Source organism: Amphiprion ocellaris, chromosome 15 (genome assembly GCF_022539595.1).
Source record: "Amphiprion ocellaris isolate individual 3 ecotype Okinawa chromosome 15, ASM2253959v1, whole genome shotgun sequence".
Classification (NCBI taxonomy): Eukaryota; Metazoa; Chordata; class Actinopteri; family Pomacentridae; genus Amphiprion; species Amphiprion ocellaris.
The window spans coordinates 12,075,087-12,098,660 of NC_072780.1; the positions used below are offsets into that span (position 1 = coordinate 12,075,087).

Below are 23,574 nucleotides of genomic sequence, written 5' to 3' on the forward strand. Positions count from 1 at the left end.
TGTAGTGAACGTTCTTAAAAATGAAAGATGTGCACAACCTTTCCTTCTTTAAGTCTATCAAATTAAAATATTAGTCTACTCTACTCTTTATTGGTTGTAAATTGCAGGATGAAGCACATCAGTCTTTCTGGTACATGCTGGGAAGAAAAGCCTTCATTTTCTTGATTCATTCACTACGCATCTAGTTTCTCTGGTTAAGAAATTGATTTAATATCTCATCCTTGATTAAATTTACAATATCAGCATACTAATGCAACATCATGTTGGTTCTAATCAATAACACCAAACAGAAACATCAATAGGAGAGACGCAATCCAACTAATCAACTAAATTCAGCCTTAAAGACAGTTGGCTCTCAGCACGAGTCTTATGAGTGTGTTGTTGATGTCTTAGGGACCCACTTTGAACGATGATATGAGCGCCAGCAGCAGCAGCTCAGTGGAGATCAGTGGTCTGCTCAGTGAAGCCAAGACGTCAGGACGCTCACACACCCTGGTGCTCTCCTCAGACGAGGTAGAAGATTATCTTTTATAGATGTACTGTATCAAAAGAACACAAGAGGTTATTTTGTTGAACCCTGAATACAGGCTTTCAAAGTAAATATATACACAGAATTGTATTACAGCCAGAAAGTTTTAAGTACCCTATTCTTTAATTCAATCTCTAATAAAAACAAAAACAAAAAAAATGTCCCTGCAGGGGGTAGCTTCTCTCATATTTTCTTGCTGAAAACAAAAATCAGTGCACTAGTTGAGGCTCATTGTTTTGAAATGTTGATGCAGGCTGCTATAGAGGAAGCCATGTCGTTTCAGCTCTGTTAACAACCCAGTTATTTTTGTTGTTTCCTCTGCTGCAACATTCAGAGTCTGGATATGATAGATGATGAGGTGAGACTGAGGCTGAGAGCCTCCAGATGGCATGAGTTTTACTGCATGTGTGTCTGTTGAGTTGTGCATAAACCATTTGTCTGTGTCTCATTGTCACACATCGTTGGAAGAAAAGGATAATTTTTCTCTGCATGTCCGACCGAATCAACCTGTTTTTCTACATACTGAAGATAAGCATGAAAGGATTTTTTTTTTTTTTTTTTTTGAGCTCATTGTTCACTCAGTGTTGGTTAAAACTGGGAGGCTGTGCAATAAAACTGCTTCTTTCTCTCTCTGTCTTTCTCCTCATCCTTACTATGTATGTTCAGATCCTGGACGAGGCTCATTTTTCAAAGCAGTGTCAGTGGCAGAACCGCAGCATTACAGAGTGGACTTCACAGCAAGTGGCCCGCTGGCTCACGGGCCTCAACTTAGATCACCATATCCCAGAATTCACTGCCAAAAATATAAGTGGAGAGCAGCTGCTACAGCTGGATAGCACTGAGCTCAAGGTAATTTGCAACGAACATTATCACATTTTGAATACAAAAAAATGATGTTACTAGGAATACCTGTGTATAAATACATTGTAAAATGCCTCACTCGTGATCTATCTTGGTCACAAATATTTAAAACTTTAAGGATTCTTTCTAAAATTGCTTGTTTATGTTGTGTTCAGTTTTCTGGTGTTTTTTGCTCCTGTCACATTTTTCCCTACTGTGGGCCCGTTTTTCACTGCAATTGGAAAAAAATAACTGGAATCAACATTTTTAAGCACCCCCAGATGCTACCACTACTGGGAAAAAGTGGCTCTACATATAATACATATTTTATTAGTTAATTTTTAAATTGTTTCCATACCCGTTTCCCATCTGCTCTGTGGAAACACAGCCTGCAATTCAGCTGACCACTACCTGAATTTTTATCAAATGACTGTCAGTCAATAATGGCTCCACATTTGCAACAAGGTGTGCCATTTTTTTGCTCTTTACAGAATCTGGTTAGTGCTAACAGCTTACTTTGGGGCAAATATTTTGATGAGACATGCAAAATAAAGTGATTTCTAAAGAAAAACAAAAAGTTCTTTCTGTTTTAATACATGGCATATTTTTGGCCATTTTCTTAAACATAATGTGCCGTTCAGACGTGCTTTGATGTGCTCAGGGCTAATGTAAGAGAAAAAAAGTTTCCTAAGCTCTCAATTCTAAGCACTGGCACCAGTCTCAAAAGTAAAGTACTATTTAGGCTGTGATATGAATACAAACAACTGGTATGTAGGTAGTACAATGCAATGCTTTAGTTTTAGCATACAATTTAAATTAAATGTGGAATACTCATTAAGTCTGTACTGAAAAGAAGGTTACAAAAGCAGACATGTGAAGAACCATTACATTAATTTATTTGTTGCAGGCCCTTGGAGTCACTTTGTCCCAGGAACGTGCCCTGATCAAGAAAAAGATCAAAGAACTTAAAGTTCTGATGGAGAAGGCCAAGAGGAACCAAGAGAAAGTTGAAAAACAGCGTGAGAAGCTACGAAAGAGAGAGCTGGAGCAGCAGCAAAAAGATGCCCACAATGAAAGTGCAGCAGAGTGAAAGGAGCCCTCAGATTACCTCCCGCTTTACAGTAGCACCACACACCAAGTAGCATCTCGCAGAACAGAACCTCAGCAGGCCCCACAAATGAACCCTGAGGGATGCCTGCTTAGTAGTTCAGTAGTTCTCAGTGGTGGAGCTCTACGCCCAGCTGCCAGAGGTTGTTGAGTGACTTTTTCACTAAGCAAATTAAACCAAAATGAGCAGTTGGATAAAAGAATGCTGCCCTCCATTGGCCTCATTTTACACCCATCCTGTGTTTTTAGCCATTTAAGAATTAACTGAGTTCTATTTATTTTGCTGTTTATAGCTGTAAATTGGGTTTATTTATTCATATCCAGAATATGTCTGTGAAAAGTTCATCTCATCTTCCTCCCATGACACCCTCAGAGCCATCCGTTAGACATGAAGTCCATATACATGTACAATGATAAATACAGATACAAATATGTCTGATGTGCCATTTCAATAGACTTCTGTATATCCTGTTCAGATACATAGATCACTGGAATCTCTCTGTTGCTTTCATGAAGCACATCCAGGTCAGCTCTGTGGTGGAATATATGAGGCAGTGCTCATCTCCCACCACTAGGTGTCCCCATGCTGCTTACTTTCACTACTAAAGATGGCAACACTGGAACTTTACAACAGGAACTGAACTGGGAACCAAGTTTCACTGGGAGAAACTGAGCTCTCTCAGAACCTGCAAGAACACTGGAAGTGCAAACACTGTAAATTTGACCTGTGCACTGGCTCACAGTGCTCCTTACAGTATACATGTACCATACTAAAGCAGTTCTCAAAGTATGACTGACAAGGACATACTGTACTCTCTGGACTGATTCCAATAGAGATTTCAGGTACTATGTAATCATTAAATTTGTAACTTACCTAACCCGTGCAACAAAAACAAAACAACAAAAAAAAAGTTGATCAAATGAAACACCCTGCTTATATGCATAATGTTGCTTCGACTCCGCTTGTAACCTGCTTTTGACCTCTTTTTATATTCTCTCAGTAACAGAGTAATACCCCGCTGCTGCCTTTAGAAGTTCTAGAGAAGTAGAATTTTTCTGAACTCTACCCGCTTCTGTGAGTGTCGAAACACATGCTAAACTAAGTCATCTGTTCCTGTCCTTTTATTATTTCTGCAAAAGTTTTCAATGCATATTTCTCTAGAATATTCCAATCAGATATTAGGAATGCTGCCATATAGACGGTGATCAAGGACAGTGCTGAAATTGTCATATAAAGATTAATTGTACCTGAGACTTTAATGTTACACTGGAAATTGCACCTGATGGATGCAACATAGTTTTATTATGAAATTGGTTTAGTTTGAAGCATTTTGATGTACTTGTTAGATACCTTTAAAATGATTTTGACCAATGTTTCTTTATGCAAACAGTTCTTATTTTAGAAGTATTAAGTTCACTGAGAGACATGTTCCCTGTGTTACTTCTTTATCATTCCCAAGAATCATTCCGACACCAGAGTCACCGTGATAGAAATGAAGGCAGCTTTGGTAACCTGCCTGATGAGCTGCTAACAGGTTAAGTTTGGGCTACAGATACTTCCACGCAGCACCACAGTAGTACAGCTATCACTGATAGAAGCTAATGTTTTTATTTATTTGTTCCTGTATTTAATGAAGCAACTGACTACTGTTTATTAAAACTTATACAAAATATTACTAACACCTAATAATGATTTATCCAGAATTTAATTATTACTTCCTTTTGCCAAAACATGATTAAAACTGTTCATTTGAAGTGATTTATATTCAAATGGCTGTTATAAAATGAAGGATTTAAAGTTTGGTTCTGCAGAGAAAGAAGAAAACACAGTAGTATTCTCCCATTGTGCTTGTGGTTTTCCTCAATGCAACCATAGTGCTGCTCCAGTGCTACTCCAATAAACTGCTCATGATGTATTCTTATGAAATATTTTGTAACACTTGAACCTTTCTGTGAATACCCCCAAACCCCGACAAGTCAGTCAGCAGACTGCACTCTTTTGACTCTTTTCTATGTATAGTAAAACACTGAGAGCAATATGGTGTAAGAATCCTAAAGAAGCCTTGTTTTATAATGTGTCAGTGTGTGTGCGCAGTTTGCCAGTGGGCTGAGGAGACAGAAAATGCGATTCCACATCTTTTTTTTTCATGTGCTTGACTGAGCTTGAAACCAACGTATGGATGAGACCCTGGTGCTCCTGGCAGGCAAAAACATAAATATATGTCTGGAAAAATTCGTCTTTCATGTGCGTAGGAAGCAAAAGATTATTGCCAGAAACTGCTAGCCATGCTTTCACTCTTAAAAAGCTGTGCTTATTCTCCTCCTCCTTTTTGTCATTGCCTTGCTCTCTTTTTCGCATTATGAAAAGTCTGAAAGGGCAGCTACCTGTCACACTGAATAAAATGTGCAGTCACGGTCCACAGTTGGCTTTTGTTTCTTTGTTTTTTCTACTTCAACAAATCTGTGTCCCATGTTATAATTGTACAGTGCCTATAAAAATACGCCCCTTTCTTTTGGACATTTTTCCCCCTTTATTGCTTTTCAGCATTGAATCATGGTCAATGTAATGTGGTTTCTTCGGCAAGAATTTATGAAAAAAGACTTTCATGTCAAAGTAAAAACAGATTCCTAGAAAGCAGTGCTGAATAATTAAAAACTGTGATTAATAAGTAATTGTTCCTATGTGAAATAAGTGATGATATGAGAATTCACCTCTTCAAGACAGTATTCAATAGATGCACCTTTAGCCAGTATTAGTGCATTGAACCTGTGTTGATGGTCTTCATCACCAAAAAACCTCCTTCCAATTGTGTCTCCCACCTGCCTTCCAGTGAACTTAAGTCAACATTTAAACATGAGCATTTTAAACAATGGCTTTCTCTTTTCAAATCTCCCATAAAGATTTTACTGTATTGAGGACAGCTTCCCTTAGCAGATTTATATGAGCTATATTCTTCCATTTCTTACTGATGGATTTAAATCTGTTTTCACTTTGACGTGAAAGAGTCTTTCTGTAAATTTCTAATTAAATTAACCACGATTTATTGTCGAAAAGCAATGAAAGGGGAAAACTTCTTTGCGGAGGGTGAATACTTTTTCTAAACACTGTACAACGTTGTTCATTCTTCTCTGTCTAGAATTTGTTTATATATAACACTTTTAGCTGCTCCCTCTGAAAGTATGTTTTTTTTTTTTCCATATTCCTTTAATGTTCATGCTTGGTTATTTTTTTCCATTTACTGCATGATGCCTTTCTGTCAGTGGACATCTCAGCAGACCAGCTGGCCTACAGTCAGCCACAGCCAGCTCTAGCTCTCCAGCCCCTCGCTCTCTACTTTCTATTTATATTCATCCTGATTTCACTCCAGGACTATTTTATCCCTCTGACGACACCCTCCTGTCACTTGTTGCCCTCCTTCTTCTTCTTCTTCTTCTACTTCATTTCCGTCTTCCTTCCTTATACAACTCTTATGGCTGGGCTCAAGGAGGTCTTGCAATGGTCCGCATGCTTGATTACTTCATCGTCACTATTTGCACATTCATTTCCAATCTCCTCCATTCCTTGTGGACACTATTAGAATCTGAGCCAGCTGATTTGCCAGCGCAAGGCCCCTCTCCCTGGGATTTTATGGAGGAGTTGAGCCCCAGACAACTGGCTGTCAAGCAGCTGAAGCAACAGTTCCTGGTGGCCCTGCAGGCCAACAACGCACAAGAAGTCCTGAAAATTCTGCACTCTGGCAAGCTAGATATTGACACTGTGCTGGAGGTAGATGACCCTAAAATGGTCCTGGCCTCGTATAAACAAGGTAAACAATCAGTAATACATTTGGTAAAGCTATTGTGAGCAGCTTTGATATTTGACAAGCTATGCTAAGTTCTTTTTTGACATATTGAGTGGTTATATCAAAAATGAACTATATCATAGGAGATTCCTTTACACAGTGCAGTTTCACATAGTTTGTAGATTAGTTCTTAATGTTAACCACTAGGTGGAGCTAACCATCTATATATCTAATCAGAAACTAAACAGGAGGGATCATAACAGTATTTACTTTCAGGCTACTGTGGAAAACACTGCATAATATTCAGAGCAAAATTCAAATAAAAGTGCATTTGACCTTGGTTGTTAAACTTTTTTTTCAGGATACTGGCTACCAGGCTACAAATTGGAGAAGTCCTGGGCGATGGGTATCCACGTGTGTGTGATGTACAACGCCTTGGAAACAGCACTCATGCTTCTTGAGAAAGGTGCAGCTGTCAACCGCACGCCCAACGGGAAGACGCCTCTGCATGTGGCCTGTGAGGTGTCCAACAGCGACTTTGTGTCCTTGCTTTTGGCTCATGGAGCAAAGGTCAACAGCTTGTCCCTGAGTGGACACACACCGCTGCACCACTGTGTCACCAGAGAGTCAGTAGACTGTGCCAAGCAGCTCATCCTCAAAGGTCAGAAGGCAAAGATGCACATAGATATTAGCAGATGAAAGCGCAAATACGAACACTGTAAATGTCTCTTTTTTTTTCTTCATGGAGGTGCAAAAGTCAACGTGACCAGCCACAACAATGACGAAGACACACCTTTACACAAAGCAGCCAGATTTGGTGTCCCAGAACTGGTGGCTCTGTTTTTGGCCCACGGAGCTTCTGTGGATGCTGTCAACTCTCTCCAGGAGACGCCTCTGATGACTGCGGCCTTCTGGGCTTTCGACACTAAGGAGCAAATCTACAGCCAAGAGCATCATTTTGTCTGCCGCCTTCTTCTGGACCACCAGGCTGGTGAGAGAATCCCTGAAAAAGCTCCCTTGACGCCTTTAACTGTTACTAAACTGAATGAGAGATTGAGTTTTGCCTTCCGTTGCAGATCCCAACCTTCAGGAAGAGGACCAGAAAACAGCTCTCCACAAGGCAGCCTGGAACTGTGACCACGTCCTGATGCAGATGCTGCTGGAGGCCGGAGCAGACGCACGAGCCATGGACATCAACGGCTGTGCTCCCATTCAGTATCTCCTCAAAGTGACGGATGTCAGGCCAATGGCCATTCCAGAGCTCTGCTATCAGCTGCTGCTCAACCATAATGCAGCGCGGGTCTACCCACCACAGTTCCACAAGGTACAGAAGTGTCCAGTTGATGTGGATTTGTGCTGTTATTTGCATTTTTGAATACTTTCAAAGCAAACTACATGCTGATAAGATGCAAGATGCTGTGCAGTGTCATGATATGTGATGTTTTGTGCAGGTGTTGCAGTCCTGCCACGACTACCCCAGAGTTGTAGAAATCTTGGTTAACTCTTATGAACGTTTAAAGCCTACAAAGAAGTGGAGAGCTGCTATAACTGATGACTGCTACGAGGTAATAGACTGAACACGCTTTCTTTTGTTTAAAAAAGAAGCCATGAGCCCGAGAAGCCCTGTTAGACCTTTGTTGCATTTGAAAACAAGAACTCCTAAATAAATAACTATTTTGATGAGTAGCCTAGAAACAATTCAAAAGAAAAAAATATCCCAACATGCATATAATAAATATAATTCATGTATATAAATTAAAGTGATTAAATGACTCAGTGCACTGTACTGTGGAACTCAGCTGATCCACATGTGTAAAACTGGTGAAATCCCCCTTTAAAGGGATCACTTTAGCTGTCCTGGTGTTTAATGCTAAAAATGCCTTTCACTGTTTCTCATAATTCAAGTTTCTTTCTCTCTCCTCAGCGTCATAAAGACTTTTATGACTCCGTTTTTGCTGTTTGCACCAACACTCCTCGCAGCCTGCTTCACCTGGCCAGATGTGCCGTCAGAGCCGGCATGGGTGGGTTCTGTCACCAAGGAGTACCACAGCTGCCTCTACCGTCTTCCATGAAGAAATATATACTACTGGAACCTGAAGGGATACTGTACTAATGAAGAGATTTCTGCTCATAAACTTCAGTTGCTGCATGGAAAAGTGCTCCAATATGCTGAATGTCACCTGATGATGTGAACAGAAACATGTCTGTCTGCGGTCCGTGGGAATGGAAAATGCCGCCAGCTGGAACATGCTCATCACTCACAGAGGCTTTTATCGGCAACACAAGAAATCCCTCTTTAGTGTTTGGCAGTACACAAGACATTATGTGCATATAAGCTGTCTTTGCCGGAGTGGAACCCAAATAGCATGACTTATCACAAACCAGATATTAGGGTGGTTTGAGAAAGAACACGAAAGAAGATCAACTTATTACAGGAATTAATCAATTGCCTGTTCAACCATAAATGTGCAGACGTTTGACAGACAGGTGAGAATTTTTCTTTCTGTCCTCTTATTACTTCCACCTTCTCTAGCTGAATATGATTTTCTTCGTTGTAGTTACTGTCCACCTGCACACTGTTGACCATCTTGTTTCTCCACTGCAGCGCCTCCTCATGCCGAAGAGGATTCCAATGTACCTGGCAACCACCTTAATGCTCGCTCTCATGTCATCAACTCATGCTCCTGTGATATTCCACCTCTTGTAAAACAAACACTTGACAAGCCACTCCACAACAAGTGTTTGTTTTTCCACTGGACTGCATGGAATCATGTGCATGGACCGATTTCTTTCTTTCTTTTTTGTATGTTATCCGCATTAAGCAGCACAAGCAAACACAAATAATGCTTGAAGCTTTCCTCTCAACTCCCTCACAACAGAAGATACTCAGTAAAAACAGTGACGGTAACATAATAACCCTGTCGAGTTTAATCAGAATGTCCACCTTAAGTCAACAGCTGATGTGACCTGTGAATTGCTTTCCAATACTTTGATGCACTGTAAATTCGCACATAGAGGAAGACCTACAGAACCACTTTGAAAGAGCTCATGTTAGCCTTTAATTCCACACAGAGTATGGCCCAGGTCATTCATTTCAGCGACAACAACATGCTGTAATGCTCTCTTTTATCCAGGTGCTAAGTTTGATTTGGAGTTAATGCCACTGTGCACTAGAGGAAAAGCCTCGCTACACAGAGGCTGACAAAAGAGACACAGAAGAGGAGAAAATAAACCGGCAACTTCTGGAAATATTGAGATTAAAGCCTCTCTCTGGTCATGGATCAACTCCCCCCAAAATGTCTTCTCTGTGTATCAGAGTAATCCCCTCCTGTCTTACAATGGCTTTGGTGTGACTCTGCACCATTGCTTCCTCAAAATGTGCAGATTTATCTCCATGCACTTGCCCTCCTCACGCTGCAGCCCGAGCATACCAGCTTCACCTACTGTCTGCTCAAACACTGTAAAGCTACTCTATGCAACACAGTGTAGTATACTGAAGTGACACATGTTGGACTTGGAAGCTGATTCATATACCGTAGACATGTTTAAAGCTACTTCTTTGGTCTTTTTCTTCATCTGTTAATTCTACACTAGCGTTCAAAAGTTTTGGGTCACCCACACAATTTCACGTTTTCCATGAAAACGCACTTTTATTCAAGTGCTAACATAATTGCACAAGGGTTTTCTAATCATCAATTAGCCTTTCAACATGATTAGCTAACACAATGTAGCATTAGAACACGAGAGTGATGCTTGCTGGAAACGGCCCTGTGTCCCTATATAGATATTCTATTAAAAATAAACCATTTTCAGCTAGAATAGTCATTTACCACATTAACAATGTCTGGATTGTATTTCTGAATCTTCACTGAAAAAAGTGACCCCAAACTTTTGAACGGTAGTGTACATTATACACAGATGGCAAAAATGCTTTCAAAGTGCCACCAGAACGAGAGAATCCGAGACAATAAAAATGGCTAATAGCATTTCAAATAATTGCATAATACATCCTGGTTCAAATATTTCTTGTTTCCACAATCACAATTCTAGTACTTGGGGGTTTATATTGCTCCAATAATGTGTCAGTGAAATACAAATGACCACACTGACCTTACTGTGTCATGTTTATAACTGGCTATGCAGGTAGATATCATCATTATGAACCTTACACCTGTCCACAGGTCATGCACGAAGATAGGTGTGTCCATGACATACTCATGTTTTGTACCTTAATAGAAGATGTGTGTTTTTGTACATATTGTAGCAGCAATTTAAAATCCCAGCATTAAACCAAACTATCTTCATCTCTGTGCACATGAAAGTATCCTTATACAGTACATCATAGCATTTATATCTTGGCCTCTAAGTGAACATGTATTCATGTTGTTCTGTGAATGAACATACATTAGACATTATTTTGCTGTCACAGCATGTGCACACTTGTGTCTTAAAGAATGTTTTTTGCAAACTTTGAATTTTCACTACACTATTATTGTAGCCAAAAGATTTCATGATACAGATTTCCTCGTAATATCTAGGCAAAATTTGATGGTTTAATGATATCAAATTCCTCTTCATTTATTGTGTTTTGTCTCGTTTTTGGCAAATAAATGACACTCAAAACACAACAGTAAGTAGGTGGAGAGAATCTGTAACTGCTTTCTATTTTGTTGCTATAATGGACTGTCAACCTATGTATTTTATTAAGACAGTGGCAATTTTTTTGTTTGGATATTGTCCCTACCAGTATATTGTGACACCCCTTATCTAAATGAACGCCTATATAAATAGAGGTCCAAGCAAAGTCAGCTGCAGGTCTATAGGTCAGCATAAGTACCAGGCACATTCTGCAGAGGGTACATTGTCTGGATGACTAAAGGGTCGGACTTGACTCCAGTGGCTCTTAAAATAAACCAGTGAGGGTCACATACACACATAGTAAAAGATTTCATGATTACTTTAAACTGACTGACACACTGGTCTCGTATTTACTTTTTATTCTCTTGCATAAGCTTGTATTTGTACTGCCACCATGTCTCAATAAACTGAAAAACAGGAGTGAGTTGAGACAAACAGAGAAAGGCAGCAGTACCAGAATAGAGCGTGACATTAGTGGGCCCACTAATGAAGCAGCACAACAGGGTGGGACAGCCTGTTCTCAGCCCTGATTGGCAGCTGTCCACGAAAAGCCACGGGACCGTGTCTGCTACGGTGACTGAGAAAGTTTCCCAGAAACAAGCTGCAGAGAGAGAAGGGAGAGAGGAGGAGGGAGACAGCAACCTCCGATGACAAGATTACAGAAAAACAGCAGCACACGCAGCTTAAAAACAGTTTAAATTCTTTCTAACCGCTGACCCTGTTTTTCATGTTGCATACATGAAATTCTGGCAAAACATCTGTTGATACATTAACATGATGTAAGACCTTGAACTGCAGAGTTAATGAACACACAATGAGCTGCAAAAAGCAGAGGAAATGACATACCAAGAGATGACATGAGGTTTTATTTTTTACTGGTCCTTCTAGTGGTGAACCACAAACTTCGTACAGTAACACTTGGCCTTTGAGTGATGTTTATAGTCTAACAAGTGAACAACATGTGTGTAGTAGTTTAAGGACAATTCACAAAATCAAACCTTATGGGAAACATTTCATTTTACACAAATGAAGATAAAGTTTTCAATTCGAAAAAGCTTAAAACTAGGCAAAGGATGAACTGAGTACAGAGTATAAAAATCTGACTGGTATGTAAATGGGGACATGGAATATGTGAAACAGGTTACTACGTACGACATAAGGCCACATCTGTTTGATTAATACAGTTTGCATAAAGAATTATCCCAGCTATGTGTCTGGTGCACATAGCAGGATGATGGCTTACAGTGTTTTGTATAACAGTGAGCTTATGTTTCCGCAATGCATCACTGAACATTTCACAAAGACCTTCAGATCCTCTCAAATAAGTCACTTAACAACACAACACATGCATCATTAGTGCAGTGGTGGTGATATCATTGAATGACCAGCAATGTGCTGAGATCCACTGTGTAGCTTTAGGTAGTTATTCCACCACATCTTTCTTGTAAAAAGTTTAAAAATGTTACATTTTAGTTCCTACTGTGATTACCTTCACAGTTTGAACACGTTAAAAGTCTTGCGAAGGTTATATTGAAATATGCTACAATTGAAATTCAGTGACTCACAGTTCAGTCATACATACTGACTTCAAATATTCCACTCAACATTCAACATAATTCAACTTTAAAAGTCATTTCAGCTTACATGGGTTCATTGCTAAGGCAGAAGGTAGGTAGGTAGTGACATTCACAGTCCTTTATCTAAAGGATCGCATTCTGTTTACATCTCGTTTTCAGTAAGTTCAGTGTCGTGGCTGTTGTATGAGAGCTGATCATGAAATGCACAAGTTGTGTGCATGAAACGAAGCTGCAAACTGCAGCTGAAAGTTATCAACAGACTTTGCTCCCTTTGTGTTAACGCTGGCGTCACTGATCTCTCATTCTGTTGAGCGCTTCAGCCGGCTTCAGCTGGGCTTTTTAAATCATTGATACAAAGGAATTTTACTACCTGAAGACTTCAGATTGTGAAATGATACACCTTGAAAAAAAAAACAGTTAGCATGCTTGTTTCTGAGTGTAATGACTGAGGCAATTAATACCTGACTTGTTCCATTTTCCATTAGCAGCATGTAGTCATCATAAAGTGAAATGGTGAGCTTTTGTTGGGTTAAACCGCCTGGAGGCAGTTCTGAAATCAGCTTCAGGAGGTAATAGTTCAGGTTAGTTATTGCTGTTCATTTGTCTTACTTCATATCAGCGATGAGCGATTTTCTCCTTATATTTTCTCTCTTGCGCGAGAGACGAATCCAAGCACAATGAGCGTAAATAAGTCCAGCACCATCCTCATAGCATCCGCTGCATTCTAGCACTTACAGTACAAGTTTATACATTTCTTCCACCATGTATCCATCTCCTCTTAATTATTCTTCAGTTCAAACTACTTCAGAGTGTTCACGACGTTCTTCCCTCAGTCCACCATCACCGATTGCGCTCATACTTGCCGAGGTTCTTTGGCTCCTTGCTGGGTACACACCAGTCGTCGGCCTCGGTGCTGGCCTGGTAATGCCGTAAGGCCGACTTGTTGAAAACAGGCAGTCTCTCCACTGACTCCGAGGACAGGGCCTGGTAATACAGGACAGAAGGGAGCTAGTTACCCTGGGCCCTGATCACAGTCACATCCAAGTTGTTTCTCATCTCCATCCGTGCTTCATTAGAACTCTGTACACTGTTTAAACAAGGACTGCAAACATCCCTGCTTTCTAACAGGCAGCATGCGGTTCATTATAACTTACATCAGGACACACGAGTTGCACATTGTCTAAATTATACAATTACTTGACAGCTGCCACCACTAAGTCCAGTACGTGTAGCTGACGGTACATTTGTATGTGAACTTTGCATCAGCTTGGCCTTCACAGCTATTTTTGACATCCACAGAACTGTTCTCACCTTCAAGTAAATGACAGCTGAGGTGCCATAGCCCTCCATAGAATAGAGCTGCAGGTCTCCCTGGAAATACCTGGCATACAGGCGGGAGATGGGAAGGCCATATCCAAAACCAGCCTGAGTGAAGGAGGAAAAATAAAATAAGAGGGTTATAGTATTTTTACTAATTAGCCTTTCTAGGCCAGTTGCTAAACATTTGCAGCAATAAAAACAGAAAGTTTTGCTTCTACAGGTCTTCAGTTCCTCTCATGGTTACAGTTTAAACCAAACAAATGTTGCTGACTTTGTCCCTGTTTGTAATAAGCTAACTTGCAACCTTGCTCAGTTGTGTGGGCCTCTGTTTAGAACAGGGCGCACTGCGTTTTGGTTTACCTTTAATCCTAGTCTGACGCCAACAGGATTTCAATGAACCCTCAGCTTTGAAATGCAATGTCAAGCTTGAAATTTATCATGTCCTGACAAACCACTCAACATTTAAGATTTAAGACAAACTAAATGACAGAGAGTGAGTGTGACAGATTCTGTCTCACCAAAGGTGCGTTGCGAGAGTTGTCTACGTGGACAGGGCTGGGAGCTGTGGAGTACATGTAGCTGAAGAGACGGTCAATCTTCCTCAGAGGGACTCCACCTCCTCTGTCAGACATCTAAAAGTAAGAGAGAGGTATGCTACATTTACAAGAGTCTTCTTATTGTTCTGCCAGCAGGCTCATGCTCAGCAAGCCTGGGCCATTTGAACCGAATCTAAACAATGTGATGCTTTGTGTAAAGTCTCAAGTCATCAGGGTTAGTTTTATTTACAGTACACACTGAGGTACAACAGACTCAGAACACAGTAGCGTGTGCACAGCGCTGCCTTTAGAACAAAAGCCGTGGCCTCTCTGTGTCCTTTTTTACCTTGATAGTGAGGTCCTCAGTGCCGAGAGCAATGCGAACTTTGATGGACGGCAGCGTTGGACTCGTCTCATGGGTCTCTACTGTAGCTCTCATCGCATTCTGGAAGAAAACACGGATTACAGAAGGAGTGAGCAAACTCACTCCGATAAAACAGTATTTGTGAGCTTTTTTTTACTTTGTTGTTTAACTTACCTTGAACAGCTCAAACAGCATATGGTAAAGATGAGATGGCACGTACACAATGTGGAGGGGCTGGCCAGGGTTTTTGGCTGTGAAACATTCCATAACATAAAATAATGTTTCTGTTAGAATGCTGAGACTCTGACACATTTATAACTGCAGGAGGCGTGTAGAAAAGTAAACCAAGTGAGTGTGCAGCTGGAAGTTGTGAATGGAGGCCTCTTAGGTAAGTACAGAACAGTGACAAAGTAAAAACCTGAACCTTCGACCCCTGCAGGGAGGGGATTTGGTAACTCTGTTATGCTGTGGGGAGCATTTTGTTGTCGTGGCTACAGCACAGCAAATCAATACAGACCGTCCTCTTCTAGGATGACTGTCCTCATACAAAGGACACAAGCGGTCACACATCATATGTTATGGCCTACAGTCACCAATCTGAACACCTATTCTAAAATTGTGGACTAACGTCATAGACAGCACTCTCCACTGCCATCATTGACACCAAATGAGGGAACATCTTACAGAAGAACGGTGTTCATCCCTCCATGCAGAGTTCCAGAGACTTGGAGAATCAATGCCAAGGACAGGAAAAGCTGTGCTGTCAGCACATAGTGTCCTAAAACCTCACTGAGACTATTTCCAGTGGATATTCTTTTAATTTGTCTGTGGGTGTTCTGTCTGAGTCCATATTAGCACAAGACAAGAGAGATTTTTCATCTGAAAAACGATTGAAGTCACTTTGACCAGATCAAACAAAGAAAAAGGCAGAACAAGTGCCATTAATAATTTTGATTTACATTATCTAGAATAGCTGTGCCAAGTCTTGACATTTAAAGCCCTGGTACATGTTCCAACTAATATACTGCAACACAAATTAAGAAAATATATTCTATAATCATATAATATACAGTTACAATCACTAGCACAGTTAAGTATTCCAATATTGAATATATTACCACTTTTTTGCACTAAAACTCATAGTTTTTAATTCTTTTCAAGTGTTACATGTACAACTAAAATTACTGCCTCATGGTTAATATGCTACTGAAAATCAGTCAAGTTGCAGTTTACATTTGTGTTGGTCCAGACTTGACCTTTGACCTTTAACCTTTTGGGGATAAAATTACATACTTTATTGTTTATCATATCTTTTTTTAATTTTATTTTTATTGGGGAGATCATACATAGTCCAACATTCATGTCAAGTTCAAGTCATTCAAACGTTACACATATCCATATACATATATATGTCATGCATAATATCAATCGATAGTCTAAGACACGTTTCAATGATATTAACCTTTCAGCTCCCGCTCTCCCTTCCATTTTCAATTACATTTTAACAAATATATACATTCTTGAACCAAAAAACAAATGAACAAAGAAGCTGTCATTCTCACTCATCTATTCATGAAGATACACTCAAGACACAATCTTTTGTTGATCCTGTAAAATCAATATTTTATAGAAGGGTAGTTAAAGTAAGTCTGGTCTCCATGGACCCATATACCCCACCCATTTTGTCTACCATCTCAGAAATTTCTCTGATTGCATCTTCATAGAAAATGTCAGTCTTTCCATAATGTCAATGTCATGTATAATTTTATACCAATCATCTAATGTTGGAGCATCTGGTTGGAACCATTTCTTAGTCAAGGCCTCCTAGCTATTTTTATGTCAGTTTCTACTAATGGAAGAATCTGTGCAATACCAATGTTGCTCTACAGGTAGAGTAACCCTGTGCGTTATCTTTGTTTTCAGAGGAATCTGTACAATGTCTGATTTTCTACATATGGATGAATCTGTACAATACTAGTAGTACTTGTTATGTATATTTCTTGTTTAGTTTTCATTTTTCTTCTGATGTCTCTTATTTTTGCACCGTCTCCTCTGCTGCTGCAACGCTGCCAATTTCTCTGCCGTGGGATCAAAAAAGGCCTATCTTATCTTATATTATAGTTTTGAGATAAACATACTTGTGAGGTCAAAGCAACCTCTGTGATCTTTCATCACCTAATTCTAATGAGTTCATTCATGAGCCAAAGCGGATGTTTGGGCCAAATTTTAAGAAATTCCTTCAGGAAATTGAAGAGATATTGCAACTGAACACCTCCAGCCTTGCCAATTGTGTCTGTGGATGTATAACAAAAAAAAGCTACTGTACTTCTGTTTAGGTTGAAGTTAAAGCTGAGGTAGGCAGTATTTATTGGTGCCATTGGGCAAAATGTTCTATACTAATTCTTTGGCATATTGTCATTCAAGTGATCTAAGAGAAAACTAGACTTCTGCACCTCCCCTTGGCTCTGTTTTCAGGCTTTAGAAAATCCAGCCCATGGAGACGTCAGCTTTTCATGCAGATCAGCTGTTTATCAGATCAGATAACAACAGATATAAAAGACAGACAGACAATCGCAACTTCAGAGAGCGGCTCAAATCTATTTAGAAACCACAAGTTCATGCTGAATTTTGGCTTTACTATACACGCTCGTGCTTGTCTGTTGGGAGGGACTCAGGTCATAGAGCTGAACGTTGCAGAAAGAGGGCTGCATTTGAAAATTATGGTGATTTTCACATGCCTTTTCTGGATTTCTGCCTAGTGTAGCTTTAAGGAATGTGTAATGCTGACGCTGGGCTTTTGGCAGGAAATAAACACTCAGGGCCTCGGTTAAACCAACAAAGATTAGGTTCTGCTGTATTCAGGAGAAAGCCAGCAAAAATGATCCCTTCACACAGATGTGTACAGCAGAAAATATCCACATGGAACAATGCTGAATTCTATAAAACTATGTTTTTGAAGACTTACAGTTGACTTCTGTGATCTCCATATCAGGAGAGGTCAGGTAATACTGCTCACACAGCATTTTGGAAGTCTCATAGGCATCTACAAAATCAAACAAAGCAATATGTGGTGATTTTTTAGCATCAGAAATTCTAACCACGAAGAATAATAGCTCAGGCTGAATGTCTCCTAGTGAAGCAGTTTACATACTATTCAAAGGTGGATCCACTACAGCATAAACATGATAACAGCACTTCCCTACACAAGGTATATTGACTCAAAAATATTAGATAATAAAAGGTCAAAGTGGTTTGAATCTGTATCAACAGAAAGTCATGGAATACAGATAACACATCCAGTGTGTGTGTGTGTGTGTGTGTGTGTGTGTGTGTGTGTGTGTGTGTGTGTGTGTGTGCATAGATAACAGTAGCAAAGCCGAGAAATAGCATTCATTACCTTTTACTACCTCCACAGCATCACAGGTGGGGTCAATGCTGCCAATGTGTTTGGGATGGGCTGGGTTCACGCTGCCGTCAAAGATTAATGCTACAGGACACAAAAAACAAATCCTATGAATAACTCAAATGACAAGAATGAATAGACCCAATTCACCGTCTGTAATGTTACACATTTGTGCAAACTAAAGTACTGAATATTGCACAAGGGATTGTCAGCAACAGCTTGATGACATAGTTGGACATACACTCTTGTTCTGCTGGCTGTAGTGCCCAATCATTCAGGGCAATAGAAGTGCTGCACTGCTGTAAAACCATCAAGTCTGACTGGATGTTGACTATGTGGCACTTGTGCACCAGCTAAAGCGTAGATCTGTCTGAGATCACTGCTTCGTGCTGAATCAGCACATCAAACGTAGCGTAAACATTCCCTGTGGAGCGGCACTGCGATGAATTATGCCTTTATTTGTTGTAAATATCTTCTCAAATGTTTCACAAGGAAGAAAATAGCCTCTGTTGATAGATTCTCACAATAGGCTTTGGTGCGTAACACGCGATATAAACATAACTCTAGAAGAAAACCCCACCGGGTCCCCTTAATGACGTGATCTGTGAGTGTTAGCAACCGTGTTGATTAACTCACAGTTAATCACAGAGTGCTATACTGACTGTGCTGGTTCATGAGCATGCGTGTGGAGATGCGGCTCATGTAGAAGCGGTCCAGGAAGTACTGAACGTTCTGGTTGGTGACGGGGTCCACGCCGAAAGCATCCTTGTACTCCACCACGCCCTGAGCCATGGTGGGCACCACATTGTTGTGCCGGTTCCGGACGTTTACTAGGGTCTGCGTAAAGCTGAAGACAACAACACAATGAATGTGTGAATATGTGAGTGTAGGTACTGACTACATCACGTTAGGAGGAAATGTGCACGTCGGCATTCGCTGCATTGAGGCTGCAAAACACAACAGACTGCTATACATTCACAAAAATCACTCCTGTCTAGCTGTGCCAAGTTCATGTCACCCGAGGCAAATCCCAGCTTTGTGAGTTGCAGTTTTAATGTTAATGATTAAACTGTGCACTTAAAAAAACTGAAACAAAAATTCATTTCAAATGGCCAAGAAACAATCAAATCAATACTGTGCATAGAATAGATACACATTAATCCAAACACACAGCCACATCCACAGACATGAACACACACATGCAGTCCTACTTCAGATGTGCCATCTTCTAGCATTACTGAAAAAGCTGATCCCAGCAGATTCAACTACAATAGCATTAATTCAGTTAGCAAGCTGAAGAATCTGCATTCATGTTCTGAGCAAATATTGAAGATTGAAATATGTGCTGAAAAAAACAAGATAAATTGCTTTGAATAAAAGACTGGTTGCTGCAGTTAAACTGCATGGATGTTTCCTCTTTGTGGTGGAACATGTTGAAGCAATGGAGCACCAAATTAATGGATCTTTATCTTATTTTTCTACCTCTGAGTGGCTACCAGCAGCTGTGCAACAAATTACAGGACGTGAACATGCATGATTTGACCCCAGATGTTTCACAACAGATATTAAGTTTTAAGACATATCTGCTATTGAGTCACATCACTCTATGGAGTTAGTGGAATTTTGCAGTGTAGCATTAAAAACAAAACAAAGACATGGGCAGAGACATTTATAAAAATCAATATATAAATAAGAAAGTGTCTGTAAATGACTCACCTTGTCAGGACTTCCTTGTCATCTGGATCTCTTTCTAAAAAGTCTATTAGCTCCAACAAACTCTGTGAATACCTGATGGACACAAAACAGGTTGTCTGTAAAACAAAGCACGCAAACACCTACAACTCTTGTTCAGTTGCTGTATATCAAAATGCAAAATACAAACCCTAAATATAATGGTAAAAGACATTTATTTGTTGATTATGTTCATGTGAAAGCACTAATACCCACTTTGAGCACAACCACCGTATTCCTACTATATCAGACATACTTAAAAATGCGTAATAGTGGTGTAACTAGACAGTATTTCCACATAACACTGTCTTCACATTCAGTAATCCAGCAGTGGATGAGGTCGACCTGGGTGCTGAGCTCACTGAGTCACACTCCCTCGCACTTGAGAGAAACTGGGTGAAAGGTGAACAGCAGTGTGGCTATGATTTCAACACACTCAAGTTTGTCCCTCAATTGACCTTCAGCCCTCGGCTTTTTGGATCGAGTCCCTCCATGCAGGCAGATGTACGTCTTGAAATAGACTATTTCACAGGCTTGCCCGGAGATATCAAGGCGTCGCCTCTCTTACCTCAACAACATTAAAAAGTGATAGATCAACCCTTCTGCTGACAACGCAGAGAGTCCTGCAGAAGTGGGAAGACAACAGTGCAACAGCGCAGGAGGTGCACGGCCAAATATAGCTGCTGCTGCTGCGGGCCCTATGAAAAGAGTGGGGGTAGGGTGCTGACTTCTGTTAGCATGTCTTCACGTGACTCATGCACTGAGCATTACCAACGTGCTGGGGTAAAGTCTGCAGCAGAATATTGTGTTTTTACATAATGCTACGAGGGAAGTCGCTGATGTGGTTTTAAAGCCGACTCTGAATAGTGAAAGTAAACACACAGGACTTCTGCTCTGGCTTCAGAGAAAAGCTGCTGAACTCTTCAGTCATGCGGACAAGTGGTCATATCAGTGGTCGATGCCGGTGCTGATATTTAGTGCAGCTATGGCGGCCAATATGTCATGAAGATGTCATGTTGTTCTTTGGTTTTGTGATCTGATCAAACAATAACATGTCGAAATATGGATACATAATAAGAAGTAGAGACAAAATTGCTGAACTTAAATGAACATGAAGGTCTAACCCATTGGCATTGTTTGTTCGTCGCTGTTTGGTTAAGCAGATCTGCACAAATATGTGTCCCCAAATCATCAAGAAATGTAACTTGAAACTAATAAAAACCTAAGGATTGAAAACTAAACTTTTAATGCACTTAACAGCAACATTCATCAGCAGATATTATCTTCCACTAGTGGTTCTGTAAACATATTAATGTGTGATGTTGCGGTATGTTGTCACTTCTGTTGCCAAAGCACGGTGCTGTGCGGCTGATTATGGATTTATCTTGGCTCACATATGTTACCTCATCAAATAATAATAAATCTCTCCGTTAAGTGGCTAATCACCAGTTGTGAAATGCTTTGTGTGTTCATGTGTTTAACAAAACTCTGATCTGAAAACTGATTTTAGACTTAATGTCTGTTGAACATTCGAGCTCAAGTCTACAGATGTGACACTTTTTGTTTGCCCTGATTAATCGGCCAACCGGTATCCTTTGATGAGCTTATATCTGTAAATTGGAGCTAGAACACACCAAAGTGGAGTTGAATCCAACATTCACTAGTGTCCACCCTATAATATCTTATCATAAGGCATGGACATGATTACAGCTACTCTGCTAACAGTTAAAACCTTGGAGAAAACATGACTACCAACCCTCCTACACGTACACACCTGTGTCTAGCATACCCTGAATGTTTACAGCCTTCCACTCCTTGACCACGTACACAGCGTACCTTGACATGGGTGTGTGCACACATGGTCACATATGCTGGTATAGCTCCTGTCTGAGCTTCTGTTTGAGGGAGTACAGTTTGCATGCAACTAGTGGGATTCTTCAAAAGTCTAAATCAACTCTGCATCTTAACAGTTCAAAGCATGAGGGAGGAGGTGGTTTGATTTAAACATATTTAAACATGCAAGACAGTGACTACACCTTACATAACATCAGAAAACACTATCGCAGTGTCCTTCACCTAAACTAAAGGAGATATAGATAGCGTGTGTTTTATATCAGTAGCTATATATTAAAATTTTGGAATATGAGGGGAGTATACTTTGAGGGATGATAAGATTAGGGCTTCAGTGACCCAGACGCCACTGTTTCATAGCCCTGCTGTGCTGAAATTTGGAGTTTCTGTGTCGTACGTGCTTTGAAACAGATCCCTTCCCTGGCATGACCCTGAACGACCAGCTGATTTGTTTGTACAGATCCACAGTCATTCGGGTCATGGTAAACATAACTTCAGCAGAAGGCAACTGGATTTCTGTTTTCTGTTTAAGGGTGTTCTAGCTCTTATCCAAGATGTTTCTTCAACTCCAACTGAAGAAGTTTTGAGGATGAGGGGTGAAACACCTCCAAGAACCTTCAAGAGAAGTCCAGCTGATATTTGAGACTTCATAAAATAAACTACAGTAGACACAGTGAGATTCTCACAATGCATTTTCTTTGCCTCTGGATGTTCCTTCCCATTCATTTGCTTTAGCTTATTGCACAAGTGACACCTGATGGACTGTCTAATCATACCTAGGATTTTCTAATATGTTTTTGGTGCAACACAGTCTATAAAAAGAGGTGTTTTCCAGTCAAGATATCCTACCAACTGGTGAGCAGCTTCAGGGATGGAGTGCCGAGGAGCTTGTCAGGGAGGAAATCAATTTCCTTCATGATGTTGGCCAGTCTGACTGGGAGCTCCTGTCGCAGGAACACAAAGGAGGTCTTCTCACATGCATTGGCTGAGCCTGCAGTCACATGAGGGACAGCATTAGGCAAAAAAATTAAGACAACTAAGCAAGTGTCCACTCATGACCCTCAAACTATGTCAGCAAACTTTCCTAAGCACACACAGAATTTTGTGGATTTTTTTCTTCAAGGAATCTGTTGTGCAAATAAATGTAATGAACCTTGCTGACCCACGATATAAAATATCTGCAGTTTGCAGTCAGTGAGCCGTTTACTGCAAACTCAGCTGTCAACATGCTCACACACAAAGGGAATAGCGTGACTTGTGTAACAGCCATGTGATAACGGCAAAAGCATCAAATAACATTGTCCAGTTATGTATCAATGCATCTGATCGTAACCCTTACCAAAGTCAAGGAACTGCTTCATCGATAGGGGAGAAGGCGAAAACTTAGAAAACCTCTCCACTTGTTTCGGGATCCCCGCAACGGAGCCGTTTTTCAGCAAAAACTGAGCGAACTTCATGTTTCTCTCCCCTCTGCAGACCCCAGCTGTCAGTGTATCAGGGAAAAACTGTCCTTTCCTTTTTCAACACAATCCAGTTTGACGATTTCTAGCTAGCAGGGCTGAAGCTCGGCGTGATACCTAACATCTTTAACGGGTTCCCTGATATTATTCTTCTCGAGAAGCGTCCTTCCATGTTTACGAGTCGTTTTGCGTCCTCCAATTCAACTTCAGCAGCACTGGGCGGCGTGCGTATCTGGTGGGCCGGGCAAAGGGAAGACTGACATTGGATTGAACCAATGAGCGGTCGGGATTCTCCAGGCTGGGGGCGGAGTCATTTCCACAACACTGAACGTATATGAAAACACTTACAGTATGTTTTATTACAGCATCCTCTACCGACGATATATTAGAAATACATGTTTGTTGCACACGTAGATTTTATAGTTTATAGTTTTAG

General features: G+C 40.5%; 3 protein-coding genes across 7 annotated transcripts in view; 2 read left to right on the plus strand and 1 right to left on the minus strand.

Annotated features, from left to right (window-relative positions):
• The window catches only part of ppp1r9a (protein phosphatase 1, regulatory subunit 9A), a 57,721-nt gene extending 52,823 nt beyond the window's left edge, over positions 1-4,898 (plus strand). For 3 of the 5 annotated variants that reach the window (XM_055018086.1, XM_055018085.1, XM_023292925.3), the window contains 4 exons: positions 394-513; positions 864-887; positions 1,196-1,378; positions 2,277-4,898. In XM_055018086.1, coding sequence (XP_054874061.1) covers positions 394-513; positions 864-887; positions 1,196-1,378; positions 2,277-2,459 — 510 coding nt within the window. In that variant the 3' untranslated portion in view covers positions 2,460-4,898. The remainder of the gene's footprint in view (positions 1-393; positions 514-863; positions 888-1,195; positions 1,379-2,276) is intronic. The other 2 variants (XM_055018087.1, XM_023292927.3) reach the window with 1 other exon arrangement.
• A 597-nt stretch (positions 4,899-5,495) lies between these two features.
• asb4 (ankyrin repeat and SOCS box containing 4) lies at positions 5,496-10,562 on the plus strand. Its single transcript, XM_023292932.3, has 7 exons — positions 5,496-6,282; positions 6,620-6,919; positions 7,007-7,249; positions 7,335-7,582; positions 7,710-7,823; positions 8,183-8,745; positions 8,864-10,562. Exons 1-6 carry the CDS (start codon positions 5,973-5,975, stop codon positions 8,369-8,371), a joined length of 1,404 nt encoding a protein of 467 aa, XP_023148700.1. The 5' UTR covers positions 5,496-5,972; the 3' UTR covers positions 8,372-8,745; positions 8,864-10,562.
• A 1,177-nt stretch (positions 10,563-11,739) lies between these two features.
• On the minus strand, positions 11,740-23,352 carry pdk4 (pyruvate dehydrogenase kinase, isozyme 4). The gene is made up of 11 exons (XM_023292923.3): positions 23,018-23,352; positions 22,528-22,669; positions 19,813-19,884; positions 18,759-18,943; positions 18,091-18,180; positions 17,659-17,736; positions 14,868-14,944; positions 14,676-14,774; positions 14,312-14,425; positions 13,785-13,898; positions 11,740-13,457 (listed from the first exon to the last, which is right to left on the minus strand). Exons 1-11 carry the CDS (start codon positions 23,133-23,135, stop codon positions 13,314-13,316), a joined length of 1,233 nt encoding a protein of 410 aa, XP_023148691.1. The 5' UTR covers positions 23,136-23,352; the 3' UTR covers positions 11,740-13,313.
• Positions 23,353-23,574: the final 222 nt, after the last annotated feature.

Coding starts and splice junctions, on each gene's coding strand:
- asb4 (XM_023292932.3), top strand. CDS start 5,973: ATGGTCCGCATGCTTGATTACTTCATCGTCACTATTTGCACATTCATT. Junction 6,283..6,619: donor CCTGGCCTCGTATAAACAAG/GTAAACAATCAG, acceptor CTTTTTTTTCAG/GATACTGGCTACCAGGCTAC. Junction 6,920..7,006: donor CAAGCAGCTCATCCTCAAAG/GTCAGAAGGCAA, acceptor TTCTTCATGGAG/GTGCAAAAGTCAACGTGACC.
- pdk4 (XM_023292923.3), bottom strand. CDS start 23,135: ATGAAGTTCGCTCAGTTTTTGCTGAAAAACGGCTCCGTTGCGGGGATC. Junction 19,885..22,527: donor CTGAAGCTGCTCACCAGTTG/GTAGGATATCTT, acceptor TGTGTCCATCAG/GTATTCACAGAGTTTGTTGG. Junction 18,944..19,812: donor GACAAGGAAGTCCTGACAAG/GTGAGTCATTTA, acceptor TGTTGTCTTCAG/CTTTACGCAGACCCTAGTAA.